At 37.6% G+C, this 26,659-nt stretch overlaps 1 protein-coding gene across 1 annotated transcript in view; it reads right to left on the bottom strand.

Moving 5' to 3' along the window:
- Window positions 1–25,150, bottom strand: part of LOC127431624 (heparan-sulfate 6-O-sulfotransferase 1-B-like) — an 82,130-nt gene extending 56,980 nt beyond the window's left edge. Inside the window, exon 1 of the mRNA XM_051682151.1 lies at window positions 23,609–25,150. Coding sequence (XP_051538111.1) covers window positions 23,609–24,129 — 521 coding nt within the window. The 5' untranslated portion in view covers window positions 24,130–25,150. The remainder of the gene's footprint in view (window positions 1–23,608) is intronic.
- Window positions 25,151–26,659: the final 1,509 nt, after the last annotated feature.

Raw genomic sequence — 26,659 nt, 5'->3', positions numbered from 1 at the left:
TAGCAGCTTCAATAGAACTTTAATCCAATGAGAAATGTGTCAGTTTATGGGAACTCTCTCTCTCCATTTCTCTGGAACAGCTGTGCAGTGAACAATCTCTGACAGTTCCTCTTTAAGTGAAGCAGTACTGGGAAATGTGGGAGGGGGCGGCCCTACCCGGCAGCTCAACCTTAATGCAAAAAATTTATATTTCAATAGCATTTCATCATCCATTCAGCGAATTCAATCTACTTGTCAATTTAGAGAGTAGTTCACAAAAGCTCCCACTTTCCCAATGGCAATAAAGATCCAGACATATTAAAAACCACACATACTCATAAAGGGTCAAACCATGTAAATTAAACAAACACACACACCGACAAATCTAAAATATTGAGACCGGCTCTCTCGTGTTCCATAACATCAGCATCCTCAAGTCACTTATATCATCCTCAGTTGGACATGACACTTATTCTATTAAAGTGCATTTTATAAAGTAGTACTGAATCCCGTAACTGCTCTTGAGACCATTGGCCCCATGCCATGTTTTGGTGTTCGAAGTTATTTAAATGAAAATGGCTGAATAATGCAGGACAGTAGAAGATGAAGCAGCAGACACAGTACTTCATCTCTCTGGGTTTGTACAATCCATGGTCTTGTAATTTACTGGCTTTTCTTTTTTTATTTATTTATATATGCAATCTTGGAAGCAAATGTTGAAAGCTTCACCTTTATTATTGAGAGGCTTCCTCTAAAAAATGACTGATGGTTTCTTTTCCATCAACAAATTTGCTTTTAAAATAGGTTCATAATGTGATAAAGTTCTCCAATTGCAAAAGTAAAATATTAGCTTGGGAATTCAGAGTTTACTAGAGAGTCATTTGTAATGCTTTACAATTCAGCTTTGAGTGACATCTTCATAACTAAAGAAATGATTCAAACAAAACAGTTACACGACCAACATCCACTGATCTTGGGTGTGGGAAAGTGCTACCTTCATATATATTATATGTGCTCTCATGAGCAATGGAAACAAGATTTGCAATGTCAATCTTATGACTAGAAAAAAAAATATGATTTAGTCAGTGGTTCATTTAAAAAATAAAGCAAGTGAAACAAGGTAGAACATATAAAAATGATTTCCAGTTGACAATTCTTAGACAGAAAGATACACTACCAGTCAAAAGTTTTGAAACACTTACTCATTCTCTCTCACTCTTTATTATAATATATATATATATATATATATATATATATATATATATATATATATATATATATATATACGTTTTTTTTTTTTTTTTCACGTTTAGAATAATAGTAAAGTCATCAAAACTATGGAATAACATAAATGGCACTATGGGAATTATGTTGTGACTAAACAAAATCCAAAATAAATCAAAACGGTGTTATATTTTAGCATCTTCAAAGTAGTCACCCTTTGCCTAGAATTTGCAGACATGTACTCTTGACATTTTCTCAACCAACTTCTTGAGGTATCACCCTGGGATGCTTTTTAAACAGTACTGAAGGAGTTCCTGTCTACGCTGGGCACTTATTGGCTGCTTTTCTTTATTATTTGGTCCAAGTCACCAATTTCAAAAACTTTTTTTTTTTTTTAAATTAAATTTTAGTTTTATAATGAAATAAATTAATATGGTGGCACAATTATATTTTTGTCTACAAAACTAATTTCAAACATTTAAGCATATGCCTTCAGATCAAAAGATTTTTAAGATCATGTGAAACATTTCAGTCAAGTGTTTCAAAACTTTTGACCGGTAGTGTATATATTAAATCTTATGTATATCTATGACTAGAAAAATAGTGTGCTTCAGTCAACAGTTAATTTAAAGCAGTCATAAAGAAAGTGCAAAAATGAGATGATTAGATGGATGGATGGATGGATGGAAAGATGGATAGTTTTTGCAGGTTTTGTGATTTTGAAGGGAGGCGACAGACCATCAATCTTCTCTCACAATTACTCTTCACAGACAGTTTTGGAGGTCACTGTAAATCTCCTGTCTTTTCATCACAGTCTGGATTTATCTATCACCCCTCTCTCTCTTTCTCCACCAATCCCCTCTATCCCCCTTTTTCTTTCCCTTTCAATCTCAACACCAACAACAACCACTAGGCACGCTTACACAGCTCAAACCTAACCCTTGGTGCTAAACAAACCTCAGATCCAAACCACAAAGTTCCCTACAATGAAACCCAGCATGGCTTATTGCCTTTCTGTTCCATGTTCAGGTAGACATATAACTGCTCCCACCCACATCCTCCTAAGCCGCTGCATGCAAACTGGAGCTCTACACTCTGAAGACCTCCATCATGGTATTAATAAAACATGCACAGTAGAATGTAAACCAGCCTGCAGCAATCTCAACATATGTGACCTCACTTCCCCTCAGTGTACTGCAGGGCCAACAGAGGTATAAATAGGTCCATAAATGGGTAATAATATCTCCAGTTATGCATGAATTTGATTCCCCTCCCTCCCTCTCTGGCTCGGCTTGTTTCAAGATCAGGAGGGTGGGAATCTCCACAATGTGGTTTGCATACCAGACCCCAATCCCTCCTCTCAAAAATATGAGTTTATAGGGATTGTTCAACAAAAAAATGTAAGTTCTGTCATCATTTACTTACCTCATCCATCTTTCTTCCACTATTTGTATATGGAAAAAATGCATGTTAATGGCAACTGAGACTAATATACTGCCTTACTTATCTTTTTGTGGTCCATGGAGGAAAGAAAGTCAGACACCTTTGGACAACATGGGGCTGAGCAAATGATGACAGAATTGTCATTTTTGGGTGAACTATCCCTTTAAGAAGCATCCCATGCTGAGTACCAGCAACCAAAATACAAAAAAAAAAAAAAAAAATGTGCTGGTTTAAATCCCTATTCATCAGCACAGAATATCAGACAATTGCATCCAGATGTGTAATATTACAATGCCAGCCCAAATTTCACGAAACCTAATTCTCGCTGGGTGAAGACATCTGCTCAGCAACCATAGGGAAAAAATTAAAAACAGCAAACACTTTACACTCGTGCCAAATTATCAATTTCCACATGCTCAGCCTTTCCTTTCTTTATTTAACATCTTACACTTTGGGTTAACAGATGTGGTTTGTGCAGAGAATCAGCTGTGTCACGGGGTGGTTTGGAAGCCCCGCTACTGGGCTGATGAAGAGCTGTCTTTCCAAGCTTAGTGCTCAGGGCATTAGCAGCAGTGTGGGGAGATTTACGCTATGCAAAAGGAATCAGTCCACTGCAGGATTGCAGGATGTGTGTCCAGGACTTGCAGTAAAGCCAGAAAGCAGCCGGAGGGAGCCTGGAATTACAGTACGCATGTTGACGGTCTGAGCGTATTAGAGGCAGTAGGAGGTGTATGTCTGCAGAGGAGTGAATCCAGTGTATCAGAGCCAACTATGCAGCTCTAAACAAACCATTTGGGAACTTTGAAACAACCCTGTTCGTCCTTATTCTCTACCTCTTTTCCTTATATCCAGGTTCCTTCACATCCTTTTGCCACCTTAAAGGCATAGTACACCTTCACTGGATCTCACGCTTATGTTGTTCAAAACCCACATGACTTTCTTTATTCCATGGAACATAAAATGAGATGTAAGGCAGAATGTTTGCCTCAGTCAACATTCACTTACATTGTATGGGAAAAAGATGCAATGAAAGTGTATGGTGACTGAGGCCAACACTCTGCCTCCTACAGAACATCACCTTTAGGATATGAGTGAATGATGCCAGAACTTTCATTTTAAGGTGAACTATTCCTTAAAACATATTCATTTATCACTCTTCCTTCTATTGTTTCAGTCAAGGGACAGAATTTTTCTGCACACTACTGTCCAGATATTTGTGCAGGCATCAAGAATGTGGCAAAAAGGTTAAAAAAAGACTTGGGCTAATTGGGTCATGCTTTCAACTACCATTAGAGTGTAGTTCTCTGTGCTCTTTTTAAAGCATTTAAACATATTTCAGTGTATTCTGCAGATATTCCCCACAATTAGTGAGCAGATTCCGTGTGGCCCTAGATGTGGCTAAGACAACCTGTGCAGTCCAGTCTCACCAATGATGACCAACGTGGTCTAAAAAAAGCATTAAAAAAAAATAAAAATAAATTAAAAAAAAAGCCACACCACTAAGTGTGCATGCATATGTTGATATGAGCTTGACAATTCAGTAATGAAATCCTACTGGGCAAACTGCTCTTGTTCGTCACCCTTTTTAATAAGACTGTGTTTTAATGATCTAGACCTCTCCAGTCTGCTTGCACCCTTTGAGAAAGACAGATTGTCCAATTGGACAGATTGCACGTCATTGTCATAATAGGCCCCTAAGTTATTATTAGACCGCCTTGTGATAGGCTTCCAGATTTGGATTAGCCTAAAAATACAGGAGAAAGTATACTGGCATTGAGAACTTCTGATTTACTATTTCACTGGTAAATTTCACTGGTACCAACAACTTAAATTTTGATATCGTGACAAACCTATTTTGTTTTATTTTATCTATCCATTCATCCATCCATTTCACCCAGGAAGAACAGGAGACATGCATATTTGATGTGTCATTATTTTCTGGCTATAGATCTACTTAAAAACAATTGTAATTGATTTGACACATCAATCTTAGGTTTATCGCATCACATCTCGCCATTTCCATATCCGAGTTAATTGCATATAGCCCCATATCGACCAATGAGCTTTCTCTAACTTTGTGTTATTCCTGTGAGGCAAGGTCAGTGTAAGTTTCCTTTGGTTTAACCCTGCTTTTCCCAAAAGGGAGGAATTAATAAAATGTTTCTCTTTAGTGAAATAAAATAATTAGCTGTCCTAAATCCCCAGCTTGTGGTCTTTGCTTTCCCTGAATTCAATTTCATACAGCACTGAGTCCCAGAAAATGATGTGGAGATCAGTCATATAATCATTGAGGCAATGCAGAGAGCATTCAAGCAGGACTTTTTACCATTAAAAGTGCAACGCATATGTAAGCATCAATTTCAGCTTTCATGCTGAATGAGATTTAGTCTGGAAATATAAGTGTTGCTTGGTTTGGTATGGACATTAGTTTCAATTTTAAGAAAGGACTTTCAAGTTTGTTGAGGTCTGATTAAACCCTTTCTGTGAAAACTGCTGTCCCAAAACATGTCACATCATCATGTATGTTCTCTTTTGTATGTAATAACACCGCATAAACAAAGGAACTAACTCTATACAGAACCTCTCATTAGAGAGAGAAGCTTTGGCCCCAGCACACATCGCTAAAGAGATAAGCATAACTCCATGGTCTTCTTTGGAGATAACTGCCTTTAATCCCCAGTTGATCTGATTGGATTAACACACTAAGGCTGTCCCGGCTCATAGGGACGTGGCTGTGCACTATGCCATCATGCAATGTGTGGCCACAGACACTGCTAGCATCTCAAGGTTCAAGGTACATCCAGTGACCAACTGACCTTAATACTGAGCTGCCTACAAGCACCTGAGCACCAAAGACTTAAGGTCCGGGTATACTTAGTCTTTCTGCGTTCCGGATCGGATTGCCCCAGACTGACAGCATTGTCTTTCAAACAATACTTTTCAGATTTTTTTTTTTTTTTCTAATGCGAAACTCTAGAAAATCAACCTACTCCTAGCGCATTACATTTTAAATGAATTTAGAATCTTCATTCGCATATCAAGCATTTCCATTCAGGATTTCTTATGCACAATTTCATAATGCACATAAAAATTGTTGGATGGAAACCCACTGAATGGAAATGCTTTATGTGTGAAAAAACTTTCTAAATTCGCTTAAAATTTTGTGCGCTAGTAGGAGGTGGATTTTCTAGAGTTTCGCATTAGTTAAAATGTGCATTAAGGTGATGGAAACAGTTTATTCGCAAAACGATGATGTGTTTTGACCATTCATGCATGTGTTATGAGTGTGCGATATCTTGATGTGACTAGCCCACTGAAAGGTCTGACCTTGGCACACAATTCTTTAAACATAGTGCTTGTCATTCAGAAGTGATTAACCCACAGCTGGTCAATAAAGTGGGTCCTCACAATCCGCCAGAACAGTTTTGAGAGCGGGCACTGCAAGTATGCGGAGACTGGCAGTGTGTGGGCATTGCAGCTATATCAGCCCACATTATATCAGATATTACACTTATTCTGCTGTGTCTCGTGGATGCATTTAATAAAATTAGATACATGCTCCAATCTTTCAAATAAAACTGTCCCCAATGCAGGGAGAGGTCATTCAGCTGCTCCATCATGACGAGGCGGCTCCCTCACGATAATGCGCATTACGTAGTGGATGGAAACGTGCAACAATTTGTATTTTCTTAAGTTGAATTTTTAGAAATGCATTTAAAATGCTAAACATTTTGAATGGAAACCCAGCAATTGGCAGGTACATGCGCTGATGATGCTCCCAGGGGAGGGCCATGTCCGCAGGTCGAGAAAATCTGGGCCGCACACAGTCAGGCCGCACTGACTGTGCTGATGACAAAATTTGCTTGCATTAGTGTTGCTACAATACATTAAACTCTATAGGGTGAAGCGTCAGCTTCAGCGTTCTCCCTGCTACCACGCTCCACTCTGGTCATGCGTTGTAATGTGGCACTCAAAGTTTTCCAAGTTTTCCAATTTCCATTTCTTTACACAATTTCCAGATGTTTACAGACTGATTTTTTTCCAGTCTGCTGGAAAAGATTTTAGAAGGTAGTGCATACATGGTAATGAGTTAGCCCTCTGACAATGATAGCCCTTTTCCACCGACATGGTTTGGGTGCGGGTTCCTGGGCCAGTGCGAATTCTCGAACTGTTCCGTGCATTTCCACTGCAGAAGGCCATTCTGGGGCCGAAAAACTGGTTCTGCACTGGCCCCAAATGCTTGCTGGTCTCTACGTAGGAACCGATCCTCACCATGGTAAAGTTTTTCCAAACAACAACAGCAGCAAGTAGTACTTCTTCGCTCTATAACAACAATAAAAACCCCACAAAATTATCAGACATCAAAAGCGTTCAGGTAACACGACGAAACGAGTGCTCTACTTGTGATATGATAATTACGAAGATCTGAGATAAACTAGAGAAAACATCCAAATACAACCATCTGCTACACCAGTGTTAATGATTCCACTGTAACAGTTTACAGAACTTAGCAAGTTAAGCCATAGTTCATACAATATAATGTAATTACATTACCTGTCGTCTTTAGCGTAGACGTCGTCTCTGACTATCTTGATGAGTAATGTAATAACGATGGATTGTATTAATCCGCATGTTTAAATTTGTCCTCAAAAACAAGAGTTAAAGCTGTATACAAACACACTGTGATGCACCGTGTTTGTTTATGTTTGAAGCAGTCATGTGAAACAACCATGTAGACAGTAACTCGTTATGTCACCATTCAGCTCTCATGTCAGTGGAAAAGCATGGCCGGTTTACGATAGGCTCCAGACTGTCCCGGCCGTGAACCAGCGGAGCACAGGCTCAGCATGAGAACATCACAATTTCTGAGGAAAAGGGCTATGAGTGCTTCAGAGGAAGATTTTATAACTGGATTTGCCAAAGTTTACGACATTGAATCTTTGCAAGATATTTAGAGTTTTGTTTGAGACACTTACTAGCAAGTAAACAAGAGCACACAATGGTGTTTGTAGGGTTAGGCTACTTACGATTTTGTATTTACTCACCTCTAAAGGTCACATTAAAAAGCATACTGGTTGGTCACTTTGCTTGTGGCTTAGATGCCCCCTTCCTGTCTGGTTAATGGGTGGTTCTTGGCCATAATAAGCTGCAATGTGTACCAGACTTTATGCTGAATGTCAGCAGTGTGGCTATGTGAGACTAGGCTTCAGAGACCATGAGGCATATGCTATCCCTTGTGCCAGGAAAGTGGTGGGCCTGAAAGTGTCACATCTGTGTGATATTCGAATATTATCAGTGTTACATTGATAAAGCCTTTATTAATATAAATCCCTTAAAGAACAAGTAAGGCTGAAGAGAAATGTCCTCCAATTACCTCCAAAGTGCGTCTGAAAGGCTCTCACTGAACCGTGAGCCTTCACAGCATGACAACATCTGATTCAATTAAACTACGAACATCCTGTGTCTCACCGCCACTACAGGCCACCAGAGTTCATCCAGCTTCATGCCTGCATCAGGAAATTCATGCCTTGAAGGGGTCCAACCATTGACATTACACTTACATGCCAGGTAGTTGCAGTTAGTCTAGTTTTCCCTAGAGTACACACTTGTCAAGGCTCTTAAGAGTTGTATTACAGCAGGCGGCATCATTTTACTAAGCAATCAGGTAGGTGATAAGTGTGCAGTTTTACATCAAAAGAAAGAAAACGCTTTCGTCAGGATGAATGGAGAATTAGGGAATTAGGAATGGGATATACATTGAATATTAACAATATAATCACAATGATTTTGCTGTCGATGTAAAATTAAGCAATACTGTGAGTGTCGCAATGATTTCCCAAAGAGCGCATCGTTAGATTAATTTCACGATCCTTCAGGGCTGCATAATTAATCAAAATAACATCAAAATTGCTATATGGTCATAGGTGATTATTAAACAAAAGCGTGAATGGGTTACGCACTGTTCCGTGTGCACGTTCGGGGCTCATGGTATGCTGTTTTCAGCACTCTCAGAGCTCTTCTCGTGCATTGTGAAAGTAAAGTTCTGCACAATTCCTAACCTTTGGATCTGTCACAAGTTAAACATCCCATTATGATTTTTAACTAGATTTTTAATTCATGCATTAAATATTTTGAATCAACTTGGCTACAATGGCTATTTGGTTGAAATTATGGTTCTTCTAATAAAAAAATAAATAAAAAAATAGGCAATTTCAAAACAAATACATAATTATTGATATATCTATTGAATATCATTAATAGCATTTAAAGTGTATGTAAAGCTACATTTTCATTCATTCAGACAGGTACTGAAACATAGTATATCAAAGTATTGACAGCATCTAAAATGTAAACCTTTTATTTATGAACAACTTTAGAGACATCACATTTAATTAATGTAGTGACTTAATTTAATGCAAAGAATGCAAATTACTTTAATTAGTCCCATCTGGATTTTATTGATAAATAAATTGTCTTTCTCCGACAAAGTTTCTCCATTGACTGATAAATTACTGTGATTGTGTTGGAGGAGTTGTACTAAAACATTTGTGTCAACACTTTGACAGTGCACATTTCAGTGTCTATCAAAATGTACAGAAATGTCAATGTAAACATATCACATGTAAACTAATGAGATCACCCTGCTATACATTCCACAGTGCCAGCAATGCATAAACTAACACACTTTATATTGACAGAGAAAGACAGAGAGAGAAAAGCCATAAAGCATGAGAACAGCAAGGGGAGTAGATACAGTGGGGAAGGCAAAGAGCATGACAAGAAAATAAGAGCAGGGGAAAGTCTTGGAGAATTTGGTCCTCATTTGTCTCAGTGGACAGGTAGTTAGTGGCTTACCGCTGGCCTGTTCCCTCACAGGCTGCTATCCTGTCTCTCTGGCTCACAGTAAATCATATCCTGCAAGCAGCACCGCAATTATTACCAGCCATGGACCTTCTTCAAGATTACATGAGTGTGGCGAAGAGGATTCGCCCATTGAGAGACTATTTATAACCCCTGATCCTAGGGGTCCACCTGACCCCTCGGCCCCATTGCTCTGTGTTCCTCTATTTTAATACACAAAGTGCATTAATCATGCAGTACATCCTGAACTGAAAGCTAATTTAATGGCCGTATGTTGGTGAAAAGGCACAAAGTATTTTAAAAATAGGAACTGCACTCTAGTGGGCTAAATATTTACATCAAAGCAATTCATAATGAACTAAGGCTGCACACTATTGCTCATGTACTCAGGGTTATGGATTTCAACAAACATGTCTTACATCATTTGTGCTTTGGATATGAATGATACCTCAAATCATGATGTTTGCCGAGAAGAGGTGTGCTATTACTTTGCAAAGTGATCAGACTTATGATTTTTCATCTGGTAGAAGATAAAACAGGTGAAAAAAATCCCATAGTTACACAGAAGGAGGGAACCGTAACATATCTAGGGACCAGAACATCATAGTGGCTTGGGGGTGGGATCTTTTGACTGGGCCAGTAAGCAGCACCATATTAGCAACACCATAGCAACCCCACAGCAATGCAATTAAATCACTCAGAACACCTTAGCAACGCATAGTAGTTCCCTGGCAACCACCCACAACACCCAAGCCTTGTGATCTAGTTTCATAATAGCTGCGATGGAAAATAAGTCTGCAGATCTGCAGTACTGATTATCAGCACTGATGTCCAGAATAAATTTTCTTATAACATTTCAAGCCAAAGAGAGGCTTTACCAAGACATAATATCCCAGAACAGTTCCCAGTGGAGCTGGAGACCCATTTTTGGCACAAAAGCAGCACTTTCTAAATGTATGTCACCATTCTGCCTGATCAAGATCTGTGACCGGCAGCATTTCACTAAATCTTCACTGTGAACTGCACATTAGTTTAGGAAGTAGAGAGGTGTGGTACTACAACAATTCATGGATTAATAAATGCAACATAATCACTAATTATTGAAGGAGAGGTTTGATAATGATAAAGGTTTATAGATGCTACCGTGGCCTTTAAACTGCTATTTCCTGCATAATCGTTAAGATAAGCAACTCTCATGGCATGCAGATGATGAAAACAGTCTGTTGCCAGGAGTTACAGACAGATTCAGCTTAAAGAGGTCAATGGCTGTGTACTTAGGTAAAAACTAACAGAGTGTGTGGGTGATGGGTTAAGCACAGGGCAGAATACTGAGTCTTCTTCAAAACCTGAAACATAATTATTAGTGCTGCTTGCGAAGGCAAGCATCACTATTATTATTGCTCATACTTTGGGTCAGGGGTTTTGAAAAATACCCAACCCCAAGTATTAGCTTCAGCATGTAACCCATACTGCACTGTTTGCACTTCAGACATGAAGGATAACTCAAATGGTGCAGCCTTTTGAAGAAACGATAAAATATAAAAAATAATCCTATAGACTTATATAGTAGGAGAGACCTGAGCTATATCTAGGGACCAGAGTACAAAATAGACTTGGGAGAGGTTTAAAAAAACAATTATTTGGGTCAGTAGGCAACCATCTACCAACCAGAGAGCAATGTGCTAAAAAAAACCAAAAAAAAAAAAACATTCAGAATACCTGAGCAATAGGGATGTCATTAAATATAAATATATTGATTATTGATCGACAAGTAATTTTATCTATATATTTTTGAGGCATCAATATAATAAAATTAGCTAATATTTAAATTAGAAGCCTAAATTATGTGCTTTCCAAATTTTTATTTTTAATAAATTTGCAAAGATTTCAAACAAACTTCTTTCACATTGTCATTATGGGGTATTGTTTGTAGAATTTTGAGGAACATAATGAATTTAATCCATTTTGGAATAAGGCTGTAACATAACAAAATGTGGAAAAAGTGAAGCACTGTGAATACTTTCCAGATGCACCGTATATATATATATATATATATTCTCTCGCAATATCCAATTACATCAGAAACTCTGGGGCTGAGGGATCGGTGAATATACTTGCTTTAGTGATTTTGCATTGAAAGTTAAATTTAATTAAAAAACGTAATCAATTACATTTCTAAATTCAAATTGCACTCCAAACGAAACGAAAACGCAAATAAAATAATGAAGTGATCAAAAAAATCGTATATACAAGTAGCTAACCTTCCATTACTGTCAGGCAAGTATCCATCTAAACATGCAGGTGGAAAATTACTTACACAAATGAAGACATAAAAACAATTATAAATGTAAACATAATAATTATAATGATGATAATAATCACTGAAATATAAATCATGGTTCGAGGTGAATGTGTTTTTGTATTATTTTATGATTTAATCACAGATATATAGGCTGCAGAGCTGCGTTCACAATGAACTGCTCTGCGAACTGAACTCAAAGCACCTCCTGAGCTGAGATGTCTGAGAGGTCATTTACAGCACTGGTTGACGATACTATTCTTGTAAAAAAAAAAAAAATTCAAAAGACAGAAACAAAGAAAGAGTGAGAACCTTTTACATGTGCGTGTCTACGGGCAAATTATTTGTAATATTAATTTGATAATAATAATAATAATAATAATAATAATAATAATTTTATACATTAATGGGAAAGCGAGCCAAATATCGTCTTGACATCGTCAAAGGCATCAGCTATTGGCGATCACTCTGACCATCGTCGATCCCCGAGATCATTGTCTGTCTGCAAAACCCTAATGTGCATTTCTCTCTATAAATTAACAAAATGTTCAGACAGTCTCCTTGCTGGTTTTTCTGACACATTCAGAATCATTACCGCTTTTGCCGATGTCGCTGCGGCTCGCTTCGTGCGTGCGCTTGTAAAATTTATATTTTAAAGGCTCATTATTATGGTTTAGTATTTCTCTTTAATGTAGAACAGTGTTAGCAATGTTACTTATAACATTCTTTCTCAGACCTGGAGCTCAAACCATTTTCTGATGCCCCCCAAAATATATAAGTAATTAAATTAATATCATAAACGTGCGACTAGTCGACTAATGGCTTAAATTAACGCCTACTAGTCGACTAGGATAATCTTTGGTCGGGGGCATCCCTAGTCTGTCTCTCGTGACTGCTGACGCATGTTGCGCTCACTTTGCACGTCCGGGTCACGAGCTGTCTTCACGTTGTGCTGAGGTTCAGTAACTTCGGTCTGAGGTTTCGGGTTTGTGTGACCGAACTCTCGCACAGGTGTCCTGTATTGTTTTTGTCGTCCATTGTATCGCGTGGCGTTTGCCTTGCGATGTAAGCTCAGGTTTCGTTTAGTGTGAGAATGCGTGGCATCACTTTGTTTGCCGTTGCTATGCATGCTCTCATCTTGTTTGTCAGTTGGCATGGGCGTATATCGCCTTATTGTCTTGGTGGTGTGCGCTCATGCCATTTGGGTGTTTTGTTGTCTTGTGAGAGGATGTGGCTTTGTTTTGTTTCTGTATTGCCACATGTCTCACTGTCTTACGTCATACCCCGCCTCCTTGTTTGCCCATTATTAGTCACACCTGTCCTGTCTTGTTAACCTGTAGATTTCTCTGCCTATTTTAGTCTCCTCGTGTGTGCTGTCCATTTCCAGTTCATCCTGTTGGTTGGTCTTGTTCCAGTCGGTCCTGTTCCCCGTCCAGTGGGTCCTGTGTGTTTGCCCCGTTTTCCAGTTCAGCCCATTTCCATTACCCATTAACATACTTGTAACTGAAAATACATTGTGTAGGCTATATTACAGATACATATTCAAAATATATCATCCAGTGATGGCTATAGTAAATAATCTTTATCGTTCAATAATGATTTGGGTCAAATTCATTGGAAAACTATGCAAGTTGCGCTCCGTGGCACTGCAAAATTTGGATGCTGAGCATTGGCGGGGTGTGCGTACCTTTGTAGAAAATAATTGTTTAGAATTCGTCCACCAGACTTGTTCGGTCCACGACCACCTTTAATTTACCCTGCCGCTAACACTTTACCAAAGTTGTGTTGAGAAATATGTTTGAAAAGATGTAACGAACAGCCCTATTTATATCTGAAAAAAACTCCCGATATACACAACACTCGAAGTGTTGTACCTTCTGAGATGCTGTTCTGCTCACTACAAATGTACAGAGTGGTTATCCGAGTTACCGTAGCCTTTCTGTTAGCTTGAACCAGTCTGGTCATTCTCCGTTGACCATTCTCATCAACAAGGCATTTCCGTCTGCAGAACTGTCGTCACTAGATGTTTTTTGTTTTTGGCACCATTCTGAGTAAACTCAAGTGACTGTTGTGTGTGAAAATCCCAGGAGGTCAGCAGTTACAGAAATACTCAAACCAGCCCATCTGGCACCAACAATCATGCAAAATCACATTTTTTCCCCAATCTGATGGTTGATGTGAACATTAACTGAAGCTCCTGACCCGTATCTGTATGATTTTATGCATTATACTGCTTCCACATGATTGGCTGATTAAATAATTGCATGAATAAGTAGGTGTAAAGGTGTTCCTAATAAAGTGCTCAGTGAGTGCATATCGATAATCATCTGGAAAATCTACTGATTATCAGTGCTTGAAAAAGGCATCAATCCCAAGCCTACTTAACAACCACATAGAAACGCCCTGGTAACAACCCAGAACATCCTATACCCTAGCAAAAATATAGTACTTTTTCTATATTTGCAAAAACAGTCACACTGTGAAATCCAATATGCTGAGTTTGCTTAGACATTTTGCTGGCTATCTGGAGCTGTTCTGCTGACCAACTCACGTCACATATATTCTATCCTGTATTACTAATACAAGATATGAAGTAACATGTACAAAACAAAAAAAAAGTTATGAAGGCAATTATAATTAGTCAATTTCAACCTCTTGACCAGTAATTTTATACAGCACCTCTCCAGCCATCTGCCTGCTGCAACATTAATTCAGTGGAGCACAGACCCTATCCTAACTATCAGTTACAACATTTTCCTTTAAGGGCAAACTAACATTATTCTATTTCTGGTCGAGACTCAAACTGCTCCATCTCTTTTCAGCACACAAACGTGTGCATGTGTTTTTGTGTGACATCTAGATATTACCCAAGGAAAGAACAGATAATACACCTTTACTGTGCACTATGATAATTATAACGAGCTACTGCCTCTACCATATTACCCATTAAAGAGAAGGAGATTACACCAGTGCTAGTATAGCACTAGAATCAGTGGTCAACCAGCAACTAAATATAAATGATATATTCTCAAACTATCGACTAGTGTTGCACTGCTATTGAATTTCTGGACCAATACGATAATCGATTTTAATTTTAAACCTTTTAACCTGGAACTGCTTTCTAACTTATTAAAATATACTCATTTGACGAGGGCGGTACTGCCCCAGTGGCCATTCAAAGGATGCCAGGGGGCACTGAGAGCAAATTAGTAGAGAGGGGGGCATTAGGTTACAAATGGGAGGTGTTTATCAGTCATGTTAATCAAATTTATCATCAAGTTCCTGTTTGCATTAAAATGTTTATCTAGACTCCATTTTACGGGTTGGTATGCATTTGTACAATACAATTACAATTTTATTTATTTATCACACATTATACATATACAGTGAAATTCTTTTTTTTTCCACATATCCCAGCTAAGCTGGGGTCAGAGTGCAGGGTCAGCCATGATATGGCGCCCCTGGAGCAGATAGGGTCAAGGGCCTTGCTCAAGGGCCCAACAGTGGCATCTTGGCAGTGCTGGGGCTTGAATTCCCAACCTTCTGATCAGTAACGCAGAGCCTTAACTGCTGAGCCACCACTGCCCCTGTACCAAGGTTCATCTGGTTCTGAAGTCTAGCGACACATCTGAAGTATCTGGTTTAGCAGCATCAAATAGACAGGCGAAGTCACAGGTGGTAGGTGGATACGACTCAATGGACAGAGCAGTGTGGGTGCAAAGCAGGTGCGTTTTTACTCACAGACCAGTCTCGAGCTCTTAAACACGCACCTCTGATTATTGCAGCATAGCGAGAACCTGTGGGAAGCAAGGTACGAGATGCGGAAACCATTTGAATTCTACATGACACAGAATTCTACATGACCACCCTTGAATTTACTATAGTAACACTAACTGTACTATAGGCAGAAAAAGATTCAATACATATTATCATATCACTACTTCAGCTCTATTAAATTTGTCAAAGGCTACATTAGGGGAGTGTTACATCTAACCACGGTAGTAAAGATGATCCATGATTCCATGTGCTTACTATGGTCTTGTTACAAATACCACTGTTAAAACTATAAAAAATTAATATTTAAAATGTCCATAAGGGCAAATGCAAAATACACTTTTTTTGTTTTTGTTTTTGAAAATTAAATAGAAATACATAAATCCTAGAAACAAAATAGGCTAAAAAAAAAAATTGTTTGAGTGTAAGAAAATATAACTGATTTTGTTTGCCTTCAGAAATTCCAAGAGATGACAGAATCTGAATCAATAAGAACCTGATGAAAGGAGTTCCAACTCAGTCACACTGTTAGAATAATTTAGTCACATAAATTAGGTGTTAACTTTTTACTTTTTATAAATGTTAAAGACAACCTTACTGTTACTCATACCAGTAAATTAACATCCAGCACAAAATCAATGCTGTAATGTAGAATGAGCATTTCAGTGGGACAAAATATGCAATAGTATTGGTCTTTTCACTTATTTTTGAAATATAATAACAATCCCACTTTTATTATTAGTTTCTGTCTTTGCATTTTCATTTTATAGGCCCCAGATATAGCCCTCCATCTGCTTAAATTTAAGAAACGCAAGGTTTAGTCTCACATTCATGATGTGTAAGCCTGCTGAATTTATTAACCAAACTTTCAAATGATGCAATGCATCGAAGTTGCATTGAGCAAATTAAGCAAATAATAAGACTACTGATGTGCGGCTGGGGTAAGGGAATGAAGTAGCGGGGCATTCATAAGAAAATAAAAAATAAAAAAAATAAAAAGTTGAGATCCACTGCTTTAGAAGCTTAGAAACTCTTAACCACTGCTATTTAAGGTTTGCCAGATGTAACTAGAAACAGAAATGTGCCTATATTACAAATGTATGCTGATTTGAATGAGAAATAAATGACAACACAATTGCATTATTTGTATGGTGCCCATTTATATGAGTATTTATGGTAATTCTTGTGTGTGCCCATTTATATACGTATTTACGGTACCCCTTGTATGTGCTCATTTATATGAGATTTTATGGTAATCCTGTTGAATTGCTCACAGAGAGAGAAAAATACACTTCAAACAGATGTAAATGCATTACATCAAAATGAGTTGATAAATTAACAGCATGTAACGAACATTAAACAACAAAAAACCCATTGCAAACGCTAATCTCTGTATACATGGTGTAATATTTATGCTAGCAGTCAGACTGCGATTGTGTCGGTGGTTTGTGTGTTATGTGTGTGTGTATTGTGGACATGCATGTCTCATTCACAGATGCTTATTACAGCGCTCGTCTGTGGCAGTTCCACTGTATAACTTATGAAATGTGATCACAATAATCCTAATGGGAATAGGTTAAAACATCATACATATAGAATAGTGAGGAGTCATAACGTTAGAAAATTCATAACGCTCATAATTCATAATTTAGGCGTGTTTGATCTTGTTTTAATCGTGATCCTTTGCTGTAAATAACTATGTGCTATTTTTCATATTCTGTTAATGTTTCATGAAGTAATAAGCAAAAAAGTTTGCAATGAGATGGCAAGAAGTGAGAGCAGGTCAGTCAAGAGTAGAGAGCCAATCAAAACATTGGGCGTTTACCGTCAAGTCTTAAAGGAAAAGCAGCACCAAAACCCTCATTCTGACAGAGGGTCAGAATGAGGGTGGAAAATGATCATGTTTTACAAATATATTACTGTATTTTGTGCAAAACGCTTTACTAATATTATAAGTGAACCTCAAGGAACATATTAAAATAATAATAATAATTTAAAAAAGGCATGTCATGACCCCTTTAAGATTTTCTGCAAGCCTGAAAAGATCAGAGCTTTGATTAATGGATATACAAGATAGCGTTTGACTGACAGAGGATTTTGCCGATACCGATAACTAAGATGGTGGAAAAGGCTGATAACCATTTAATCGGCTGAAAGGTTTTTTTTTTTTTTTTTTGTCTTTCCTTACTATAACAGGCACAGACATAGATGCTACAGAAGGAAAAAGAAAAAAAAGAAAATTGGTTTATTGTCGAACCAAAATCCCAATAATAACCAAAAATAAAATTAGGAGTTGGTGCATAATATGGGACATTTAACAATATACATGCCCAAAACACACTGGGGACTCTTATTTTTAAATGACGGAGACCTGGTTCTGTTACAGTGCTCTAAAGTAGGGCTGGGTGATATGTCTTAAAAAATTATATCTCAATATTTTTCAGCCTATTGACGATATTCGATATATATCTCAATAAATATGTATTTGCTCGAAAATTGCTCAAAAGTGTTTTGTTTTTTTTTAATCAGATGAACCATCATTTCATCCAAACAGCCACTGTGGCCAAGTAGATTAAATAAAAATCTAATAATTCGTTTTCCATTAAATAAACACAAGGGAAAATGAAATTGAATCATTTTCACTGATATGCACTTTATATTTATATTTCATACACAATGATACATGGTAGCTTAATAAAAAGCATTATTTACTTCAACTTCACAAGGAGCTTTTATTTCAACAATGTTCTGCATTTCATGAAACGCTGTAATCTCCTCCTTTTCTGTTATTCTGTGCTGCGTTTGTAGATTTGTATAATAACTTGTAACTGTTACTAATGTTTTGAATTGCACGAATGTTTGAACCTGCATTACTTTGATTTCACAATGCACGTGAACTGATCTGAGAGCGCCCCCATGAAGGTGCACACAGATCAGCGCATCACCGGTTTGTTCTGAATCACACACAGACCATTTCTCTGTCTTTAAATCACAGCCTTTTGTGGATTAATAATCACATATGACCAACTCGCCATTTTGATGTTATTTTAATTGTGCAGCCCTGAAGGATCGTGAAATAAGTCTACTGATGCGCTCTTTATGAAACTTAACAGCCAAATGAAAGCACATTAAAATCATTGCAATACTGACCAATTTTACATCGTCAGCAAAATTATCTTGATTATATCGTTAATATTCGATATAATCGCCCAGCCCTACTCTATAGTTAAATGTGCTGTAAGCGATTTCAGCCATTCTACTTCCACAAGACTGAAACGTTGAATTAGCCATGCTCCATCTTTCCAAAACCACACACTCAAAAGTTAACAAATGAGCTTTATTGAGAACGACATCATGCAGAAACGGTTACCTAAAACAACAGCAGCAAATTTAGCAGCACCATTTTGAACATCACGGCTTACAAATGGAAGTAAGCCTCAATAATTCGCTGCAACTACAATACTATGAGAACGTGCAAAATTATTGACAGGTCGAAAGCGTCAGTGTCCGTGGCTTGCGGACACATTTTTATTTGCTATTTACAGAGTCTAGTACTTATTTCATTAATATTAATTTATTTTTATTTTTTTGGATACCTTTCCATGAAAAAAAAAAAAATTGCTTACAGCACCTTTATGTAGGCTACTTACCAAATTTGGCTTTTTATAGCCTATATATTCAGCAGATGAAAGGTTTTGTATATATGTGGCCTATTTCACCAGACGAGGTCTAGTGAGGTATAAGGTTAATTATTATAAACTAGATATAATGTTGTTGACACAATACATGTACTGACTGTTCACTTTTCTATATAGTCACAATTTTCTTTGCATGCCCTCCCTTCAATTTATATTTGAATTGAAGTGAGGATAAAATATGGAAGAATTTTGTCAATTATGACAAATTTAGATATAGCAAATCCCCATGAAGTGTCAGAGATTGTTTTTATTTCACCTCTAGAGGCTGCTGTTATAATGTAGAACCAAGACGTTCTAATAGTAGAATCTTCCTGTGCCGACCACAGAGGAACACAGAGGGATAAAAACTAAAACTATCGGCAACTATCGGCATTAATTGTTGCTGATTGCCGATAGTTCCAAAAAGCAATTATCGTCACTGATTAATCAGTAAAACTGATATATCGGTATATCTCTAATATAAGATATAATTTCTGTGTAGTTACTGAAACTACTAAAACATTACTTTTAGATTGAATATTAGTTGTAAACTCATATTAAAATCTCTCAGTTAACATATTCATCTAATTTTAAGTATTTATTTTCCAGCTGAAGCACATAGCATTTTCTTCACAGCATAGAAATTGTTTCAGTAAATCTTTACTAGAGATTTAAAAAAAAAAAAAAATAATCAGACATATTTTCAACATTACTAATGTCAGCACAGGGTCATATTAACTGTGCATTTCTATCCTGTGAACTGTTTGTGTACCATAAAGCACTTTGTATTCACTGAACACATGGCGATTCCATCTTGAAAACACGTCAACAGCAGGGGAGTGTGAATTGTGCTCAACTTATTTAAGTGAAGCTGTGGCTGATGGCATGGGGCTGTTGAGATCAGCTTGTAATGTCTGATGGCTCTCCTGGTAGTGCGAGTCACTTAGGCCTGTGCGTCAAGGCATGTGTGATGCACTCAGCCAGCGGGGAACCTATTAGGCTATACGGGCCAGCTTTTAAACCCTCTCTCTCAGTGATTGAACATAACCATCCATGAAATTCCCAATTTTCATCAGCCTAGTCAACCACAGACAGAATGTGCCTGTTCAGCTCTAATGGTTGTGATCTTTCACAAATACCTGTGGATCTATTAGTTTTCACAAAACCAGTAAAAGGTCTTTAATGTAAAGTGCAATTTTATCTTATAATCAACAAAAAAGATGAAAGGTTTAAGAGGTTAGCAGGCCATTAGCTAAAAATACATTGGAATGCTTAGTCATTCCCCAAAACCCCCTACCAGAGCCAAAGAATCCGTTGAAAACCACCTGGGAAAGTGAAAGGTAAAACAAGTTCTAAGATGTCTTTTTCTTTCTCTTTTCACTTAAACAGTTGTTCTGAAACATGAGTCACCATGTCCATTATCACATTAAGGCAAGTGATTCCCAGATGCATTGAGAAGTCATGAAAGACGCATTTAAGTTGTCCAGGATGGTAAGATACTAAGAAATAAGCTTGTTATTTCAGCTCTCCAGGAAGACGTGCTAAAACACAGCCCATTGTGTGTCTGACTAGTTATCTGGTTACACAACTGGGTAGGGTTGCACCAGCTGTGCGTATGTTCTCACGTAAGTTAGGACATAAAGTTCACACTAAGGGCTTAGTAACTACTAGTTAGTTTGTAACTAAGTCAGTGCTTAATTTGGTTGCACCACCTGTTCTTAAGGCAAGACTTAACTAGTAGGTCGTAAACTCTCCGTAAAGTAATGCGTAGTCGCATAATATGACGTTAACCTGTATTGATCCAATAAGCAGTCTTCAGATTTCTACACAGAAGTGTTAAAAAGCCGTGAATTTCAATTTGATCTAGTTACGGTTGATGTTCAAACCTTGTATACTCACGTAACTGTCAGTTGTAATAAATTATATCCCCATTCAAATACAATATGTAATAAAACAAGATTTAATTAATGGTATATTTAGACTATGTAAATAAAAATATTTAATAGCTGTATCTGAAATATATATATATATATATATATATATATATATATATATATATATAGAATTACTTATACAACAGGCTGGAAAAATAGACATTTATTCATTTTAATATTTTATATATTTCGTACATGTTGAAACTTGACACCGGGCGGCGTACACAGGAAAGTGCACCGTTGGATCGGTTTCATGCTGAAGAAGTATGTTTTTAACATAATGTTTTCTCCCGTAAATATAAATGAGTGTAAATGCCAACATCATCATATATGTCGAAAGAACTGAAGCCTGTCAAGCAAAACATGAGCTCATTGATGGCATTAAATAAGTCTGCTTTTTTATTCCATTCCTTACTGCTGGTCGGAGGCTTCCGTAAACATTTAGTTTATACGTAGGGTTACATCCTATGCTCAAATATTTAGTAGTGTGTAAATTGTGACTTAGTGCCCATTTATGCCAAAATTAGGCTAAGTTTTAGGTTACATATAGCTGGTGAACCGGCCCCTGGAGAGCTTCCTTGTGAAAAAAACTGAAACTGCTTTGGTTTTCTAGTCATTGTACTATCTGCAGCTATAGGCATTGACTAATCGGTAAAACCGATATATCAGTCTACCTCTAATAAAAGATATAATTTCTATGCAGTTAATAAAACTACTAAAACATTACAGACCGAGCCACTTCATGACTGAGCCACTTCATTTTTGGGTTCAACTGGTGAAAGTAGGGGTGATTAAACCTTGTGGTTAAAACTCTCAGCTACAAATGGAAAGGTTGTAGCAGCCCATCTGTTACAAAGATTAACCAAAAAATAAAATTATTGTGACCACAATAAAACTGTGTAACTCTGTATAAGCCACCACTGTCATAAAAAATAAATAAAAAAAGAAAGACTTTGAAAGCTTATTACACTGTTTGAAGGAAGTTGCATATTAATTAATTGTGATGTTTCAGTCACAATAACTGTAGCAATGATGGTATTCTCATGGAAATTATGGTTATTTTTCATATAGATACACTGTAAAATGTAAGTAATTTAAAATATTGGTAAATTTACAGTGAAATTATTATTTTTTTATTTTATTTTTTTTATTGTGCACTACCCGCGTATTAGCTATTGCTCCTGAAAGGGCCACTCTTGATGAACTTTAAGTCATCATGCGGCCTTCTGTCGTTACTACAGTGATTAACAATTCATTTTTAAAGTGAAAGCAGACTTTTTAGTTACAGAACGTAAGTATGTGAAGTTTATCATATAAATGGTAGTGAACAGTAAAATATACAGGCATCAAAATAATAATCCTGTAAAGCCTGAAACATGATCATTGTATGTTTAACGTTCAATTTCTAGCAAACACAGCTACCGCTATTTTACCATAAATTTAACATATTTCTTCTTTTTTTTTTTTACAGTGTAGGCTCAAACCCCGAAAGGGGAAAGGGACTATTAGATATTTTTATTATAATATATCTATTAGAAGATATTTTCTTAAAACTTGTGATTCCAGAAATGTCTAGAACTGTATATTCTTCATAAAAAGCAAGCTGTTGAAGGGAGTTATTACATTTTTAGCATTTTCAGTAAATTGCATTATAATAATTATACAAAAACTGTAATAATCTATCATCTGTTAAATAATTTTAAGGGCTCTTGAGGCCCCCCTGGAAGTGTACTGAGGCCCCCTAGTGGGTGCCGACACGCTGGTTGAGAATCACTGCTCTAGAAGGATGTCTAAGGACGTTTCGCCACATCTTGCTGTTTTTTCGGCGTCTCGCGCAGGAGCGTCGAGTCAAAAAGAGCTTAAACTGTTAAAAACTCGTCTCGAGACACCTGCGTTGTGTTCTATCTGTTTAGCTCCGTCTAGCTTTTTAGTAACATGTTCGTCTTGAACAGCCCCAAAGACACTTTACCTCAGGTCGATCAAGGGGAGCTTGTCCCGTAATACGTGTACTGAAAGTTAATTTGGATAAATGTGTCTAACTAAAAAAAACATATTAGTAGTGTTTTCCGATCGTTATACCAAAAGAAAAGCGTTAATTTTGGGGATTGTTTATTCACAATTTCCGTGGAACGCAGCATAATTACATTTCTACGTAAAATTGCTCATGTAAACTCCTCTCGAGTAACAATAACACAACAACTTGAAATGCGCGAGAATGGATACACGAAGTTTGTTTTGTTCACTCACGACTAGGGGTTTACCTGGGTCAATTTTCCAAGAAACACCAATGTAATCATAACATGGCCAACGATGAAGCAAACATTTGAGATATTCTGAAACCTTGTGATTTCCAGAGCTCACGGCTGGAGGCGCTATCAATGTAACAGGGCCAAATAAAAAAGTGCCATAAAACTCACCTCATTTTTTTCGATCTGCTCTCTTTTTTGTTGAGAACTCCCGGTACGCAGTTGGTGAGCTCGGTCCAGTCCGCGTGCAACCCGCAACTCCAGCCGGTGGAGAAACGCGAGAACAGCCAGGTCTCCTTTCGGTTTGGACGGTAACAAGTACACTTCTTCTGCCCCGGTCTACAATCACACGGCAGCTCCAGCCGAACATTTTGGACCAGATGCCTTCCAAATGTGGTCCCACCGGTCTTCTGGATGTGGAGAAACACAATCACGTCTTCTCCCTTTATTTCAAAATCTATATTGCGTTCTAGGTCTTTTATTGGGAAGTAGTACTTTTTCACATAGTGGGGATCCGGAGTGGGGAAAATGGTCATGTCCTCCTCGCCCAGAAGGTACCCGTGCGGGGAGCCTAAGTTGATCACTCCGGGCGCCACGTACTGATACAAAATCAGCATGAAGAACACTGATCCGACGACGATCAACAGAAATTTACTGGTCCTTTCAACCATGTTCCTTTCTGAGTCGTTCATTTGTTATCATTTCTCAGACAACAACAAACAGGCAGTCCTTGGTGCTTCTTTGGTGGCTTGCACCTTTGCCTTCTCTCCATAGACACATCATCATAGGTATTGAGGTCTAGGTCCACTTAAGAGTTCAGGATTGCAGATCTGGAGACAGCGTATCATGTTTGGATACATTGTATCCACATTGTGCACTAGTACAACCTGTCGAAAATTCCGATGAAATCCGTTAACGGGACCCCTATTACAGACCAAAGCACAGCAGCACTCCAATCTTGAGTTGTTGAGTCTTCTGGAGCCACCAGTCAGAAAATGCCTCTCTTGTCTCAATATAATTATTCTACACAGCGACGAGAGCGACACCCACATTCCCTTACCCGCACACGCCCGCACTAACACACACATCAAGCTCACACAAGTAACTATGAGGAAAGGAACTTAAATGCTTCGTTTGGAGCGCACGCTTGCAACGTAATTTGGAGAATCATTAATTTGTAGTGGGTTCTAGGTTCAATACAAGTTCGACAGCAAGAATCAATAATCAAGGTTACAGTGAGGCACTCGCACTTGCAATGGAAGTGATTGGGGCTGATTTTTGCATGCTTATGGGAAGTTATAACTTTATAAAAGCACTAATTCTTCTGTTAAAACATGTGTATTATAGGAGCTGTAAAGTTGTTTAAATTGTCGTTTTTACAATAGTTTTGGGGTTTATGCCGGTCATGGCAACGAAGTTGTAAAATTGGATAAAACTACACAGAAAACATTAGTAAGTGATTTTATTACACCAAAATTATGTCTTGTGGATATACTTTTGAAACAGTGGGTATTACTGTATTACGTTTACAGATTGGTCCCATTCACTTCCATTGTAAGTGCCTCACTGTAACCCAGATTTTTGCCCTTTTTTTTACAAAAAGGAGGGACAAGATGAAAAAAAAAATTAATGGTTATCAGCATTATGCAACAAATGTTGTTGATTGAGTTTAACTTTTTATTCCTTTTAACAGTAATTAATGCTAGTCATAAAGCCAATGCATTAAACTTTCATGCAACAATTACTTTTGTATTATGTAATTTAAAAAAATATATGGCTATATTTTTACACTGATAAAGAAACATCTTTCTTTTTTAGGTATACAAATGTGTGGACTGTTTATATGATGACTGATGGTGGATTTATAAGTGAAAATATGTAACTAGTCTTTCACTTGATGCCATTGCACTGAGTCCACAGTGATTGTTTTAAAGCCAAGAAAAAGACAATGTGCTACGAGAACCAAAACATCAAACCTGTAGTAATTGAGGAGATTCAGATTTAGTGCTGTAAAATCTTTGAGAACCGATAGGGGGCGACACAGAAGGTTATGAGGGCCAACAATGGGCATGTACTCTGTCATTGTCAGTTTTCATGGTGAATTTATCTTTAAAAGAAAAAGTGGGGGGAGATTTGTCACATCATATTTAAATTCTATATCACGAATAACTATGCATTATAAACCAATTCATAAAGTTAATTATAAGGCAGATTAAATAACAGCTGCTTTTGCAAAGAGTGAGATAAGAACCCCTGGCATTATGTGCTTGATTGATTTTCTGCTCAAATATCTTATAGTTCTGGCAGGGATATCTTATTTATCAAAGCACTCTAAACATATAAAAGTACTGGCAGAGACTGATGGGCAAGGGTGATATATGAAACAGGAAGGGTTTTAAACACTGAGGCTTTCTAAATCTCAGGCAAATTTAAGCCTAAGTGCAAGTAAATCAATATATTTAGGTCTTAAAGGTTCAATTTCGGAACACAGTATCAGAGACAATAAGGCTTAGAAATAAGCCTACTTCACGTTACTTGTGGCTGTCGTGACTGTGAGGGAACCCACACAGACATGTACTCTGTGCAGTCTCTGAGTGGTGTTCCATTAAAATCTGCTTTGCCATCAATAAATTCCCATCATGATAAAGGCATTTAATCATGTTCCATTTGACAGTCTAATATTTCATTAGGAAGCATGACCTTGACCCCTTTTAGCTTAAACACAAATATGTAAGCTTTAAACACACCTTTGTCAGCCTCATAGTGCAGTTTACGATGACTACATGCTGTATCTATAGTAAAATGTCTATGTCAGCTCAACTAAAATGTATTGCTTGATCCCGAGCATATTTGTTGATAATAGAGAGATGATTTCACCCTCTTCACTTCAGTGAAGCGATCAGCAATATTAAGCAATGTTTTGCTATGGTAAGAGAGTCCATCAGCAAGTAAATGAAATTCTTTAAAGTAGTGAGGCCATCACAGATTTTTTAATGTTGCTAAATCATCTACCAGCCCTGGAGTCATGAGTTCGAATCCAGGGCGTGCTGAGTAATTCCAGCCAGGTCTCCTAAGCAACCAAATTGGCCCGGTTGCTAGGGAGGGTAGAGTCACATGGGGTAACCTCCTCGTGGTCGCGATTAGGGGTTCTCGCTATCAATGGGGCACGTGGTAAGTTGTGTGTGGATCACGGAGAATAGCATGAGCCTCCACATGCTGTGA

The sequence above is a fragment of the Myxocyprinus asiaticus genome, chromosome 41, assembly GCF_019703515.2.
Source record: "Myxocyprinus asiaticus isolate MX2 ecotype Aquarium Trade chromosome 41, UBuf_Myxa_2, whole genome shotgun sequence".
In the NCBI taxonomy this organism is placed as follows: domain Eukaryota; kingdom Metazoa; phylum Chordata; class Actinopteri; order Cypriniformes; family Catostomidae; genus Myxocyprinus; species Myxocyprinus asiaticus.
The sequence above is the reverse complement of the archived record's forward strand: the minus strand, read 5'-3'. Positions and strand labels throughout refer to the sequence as shown.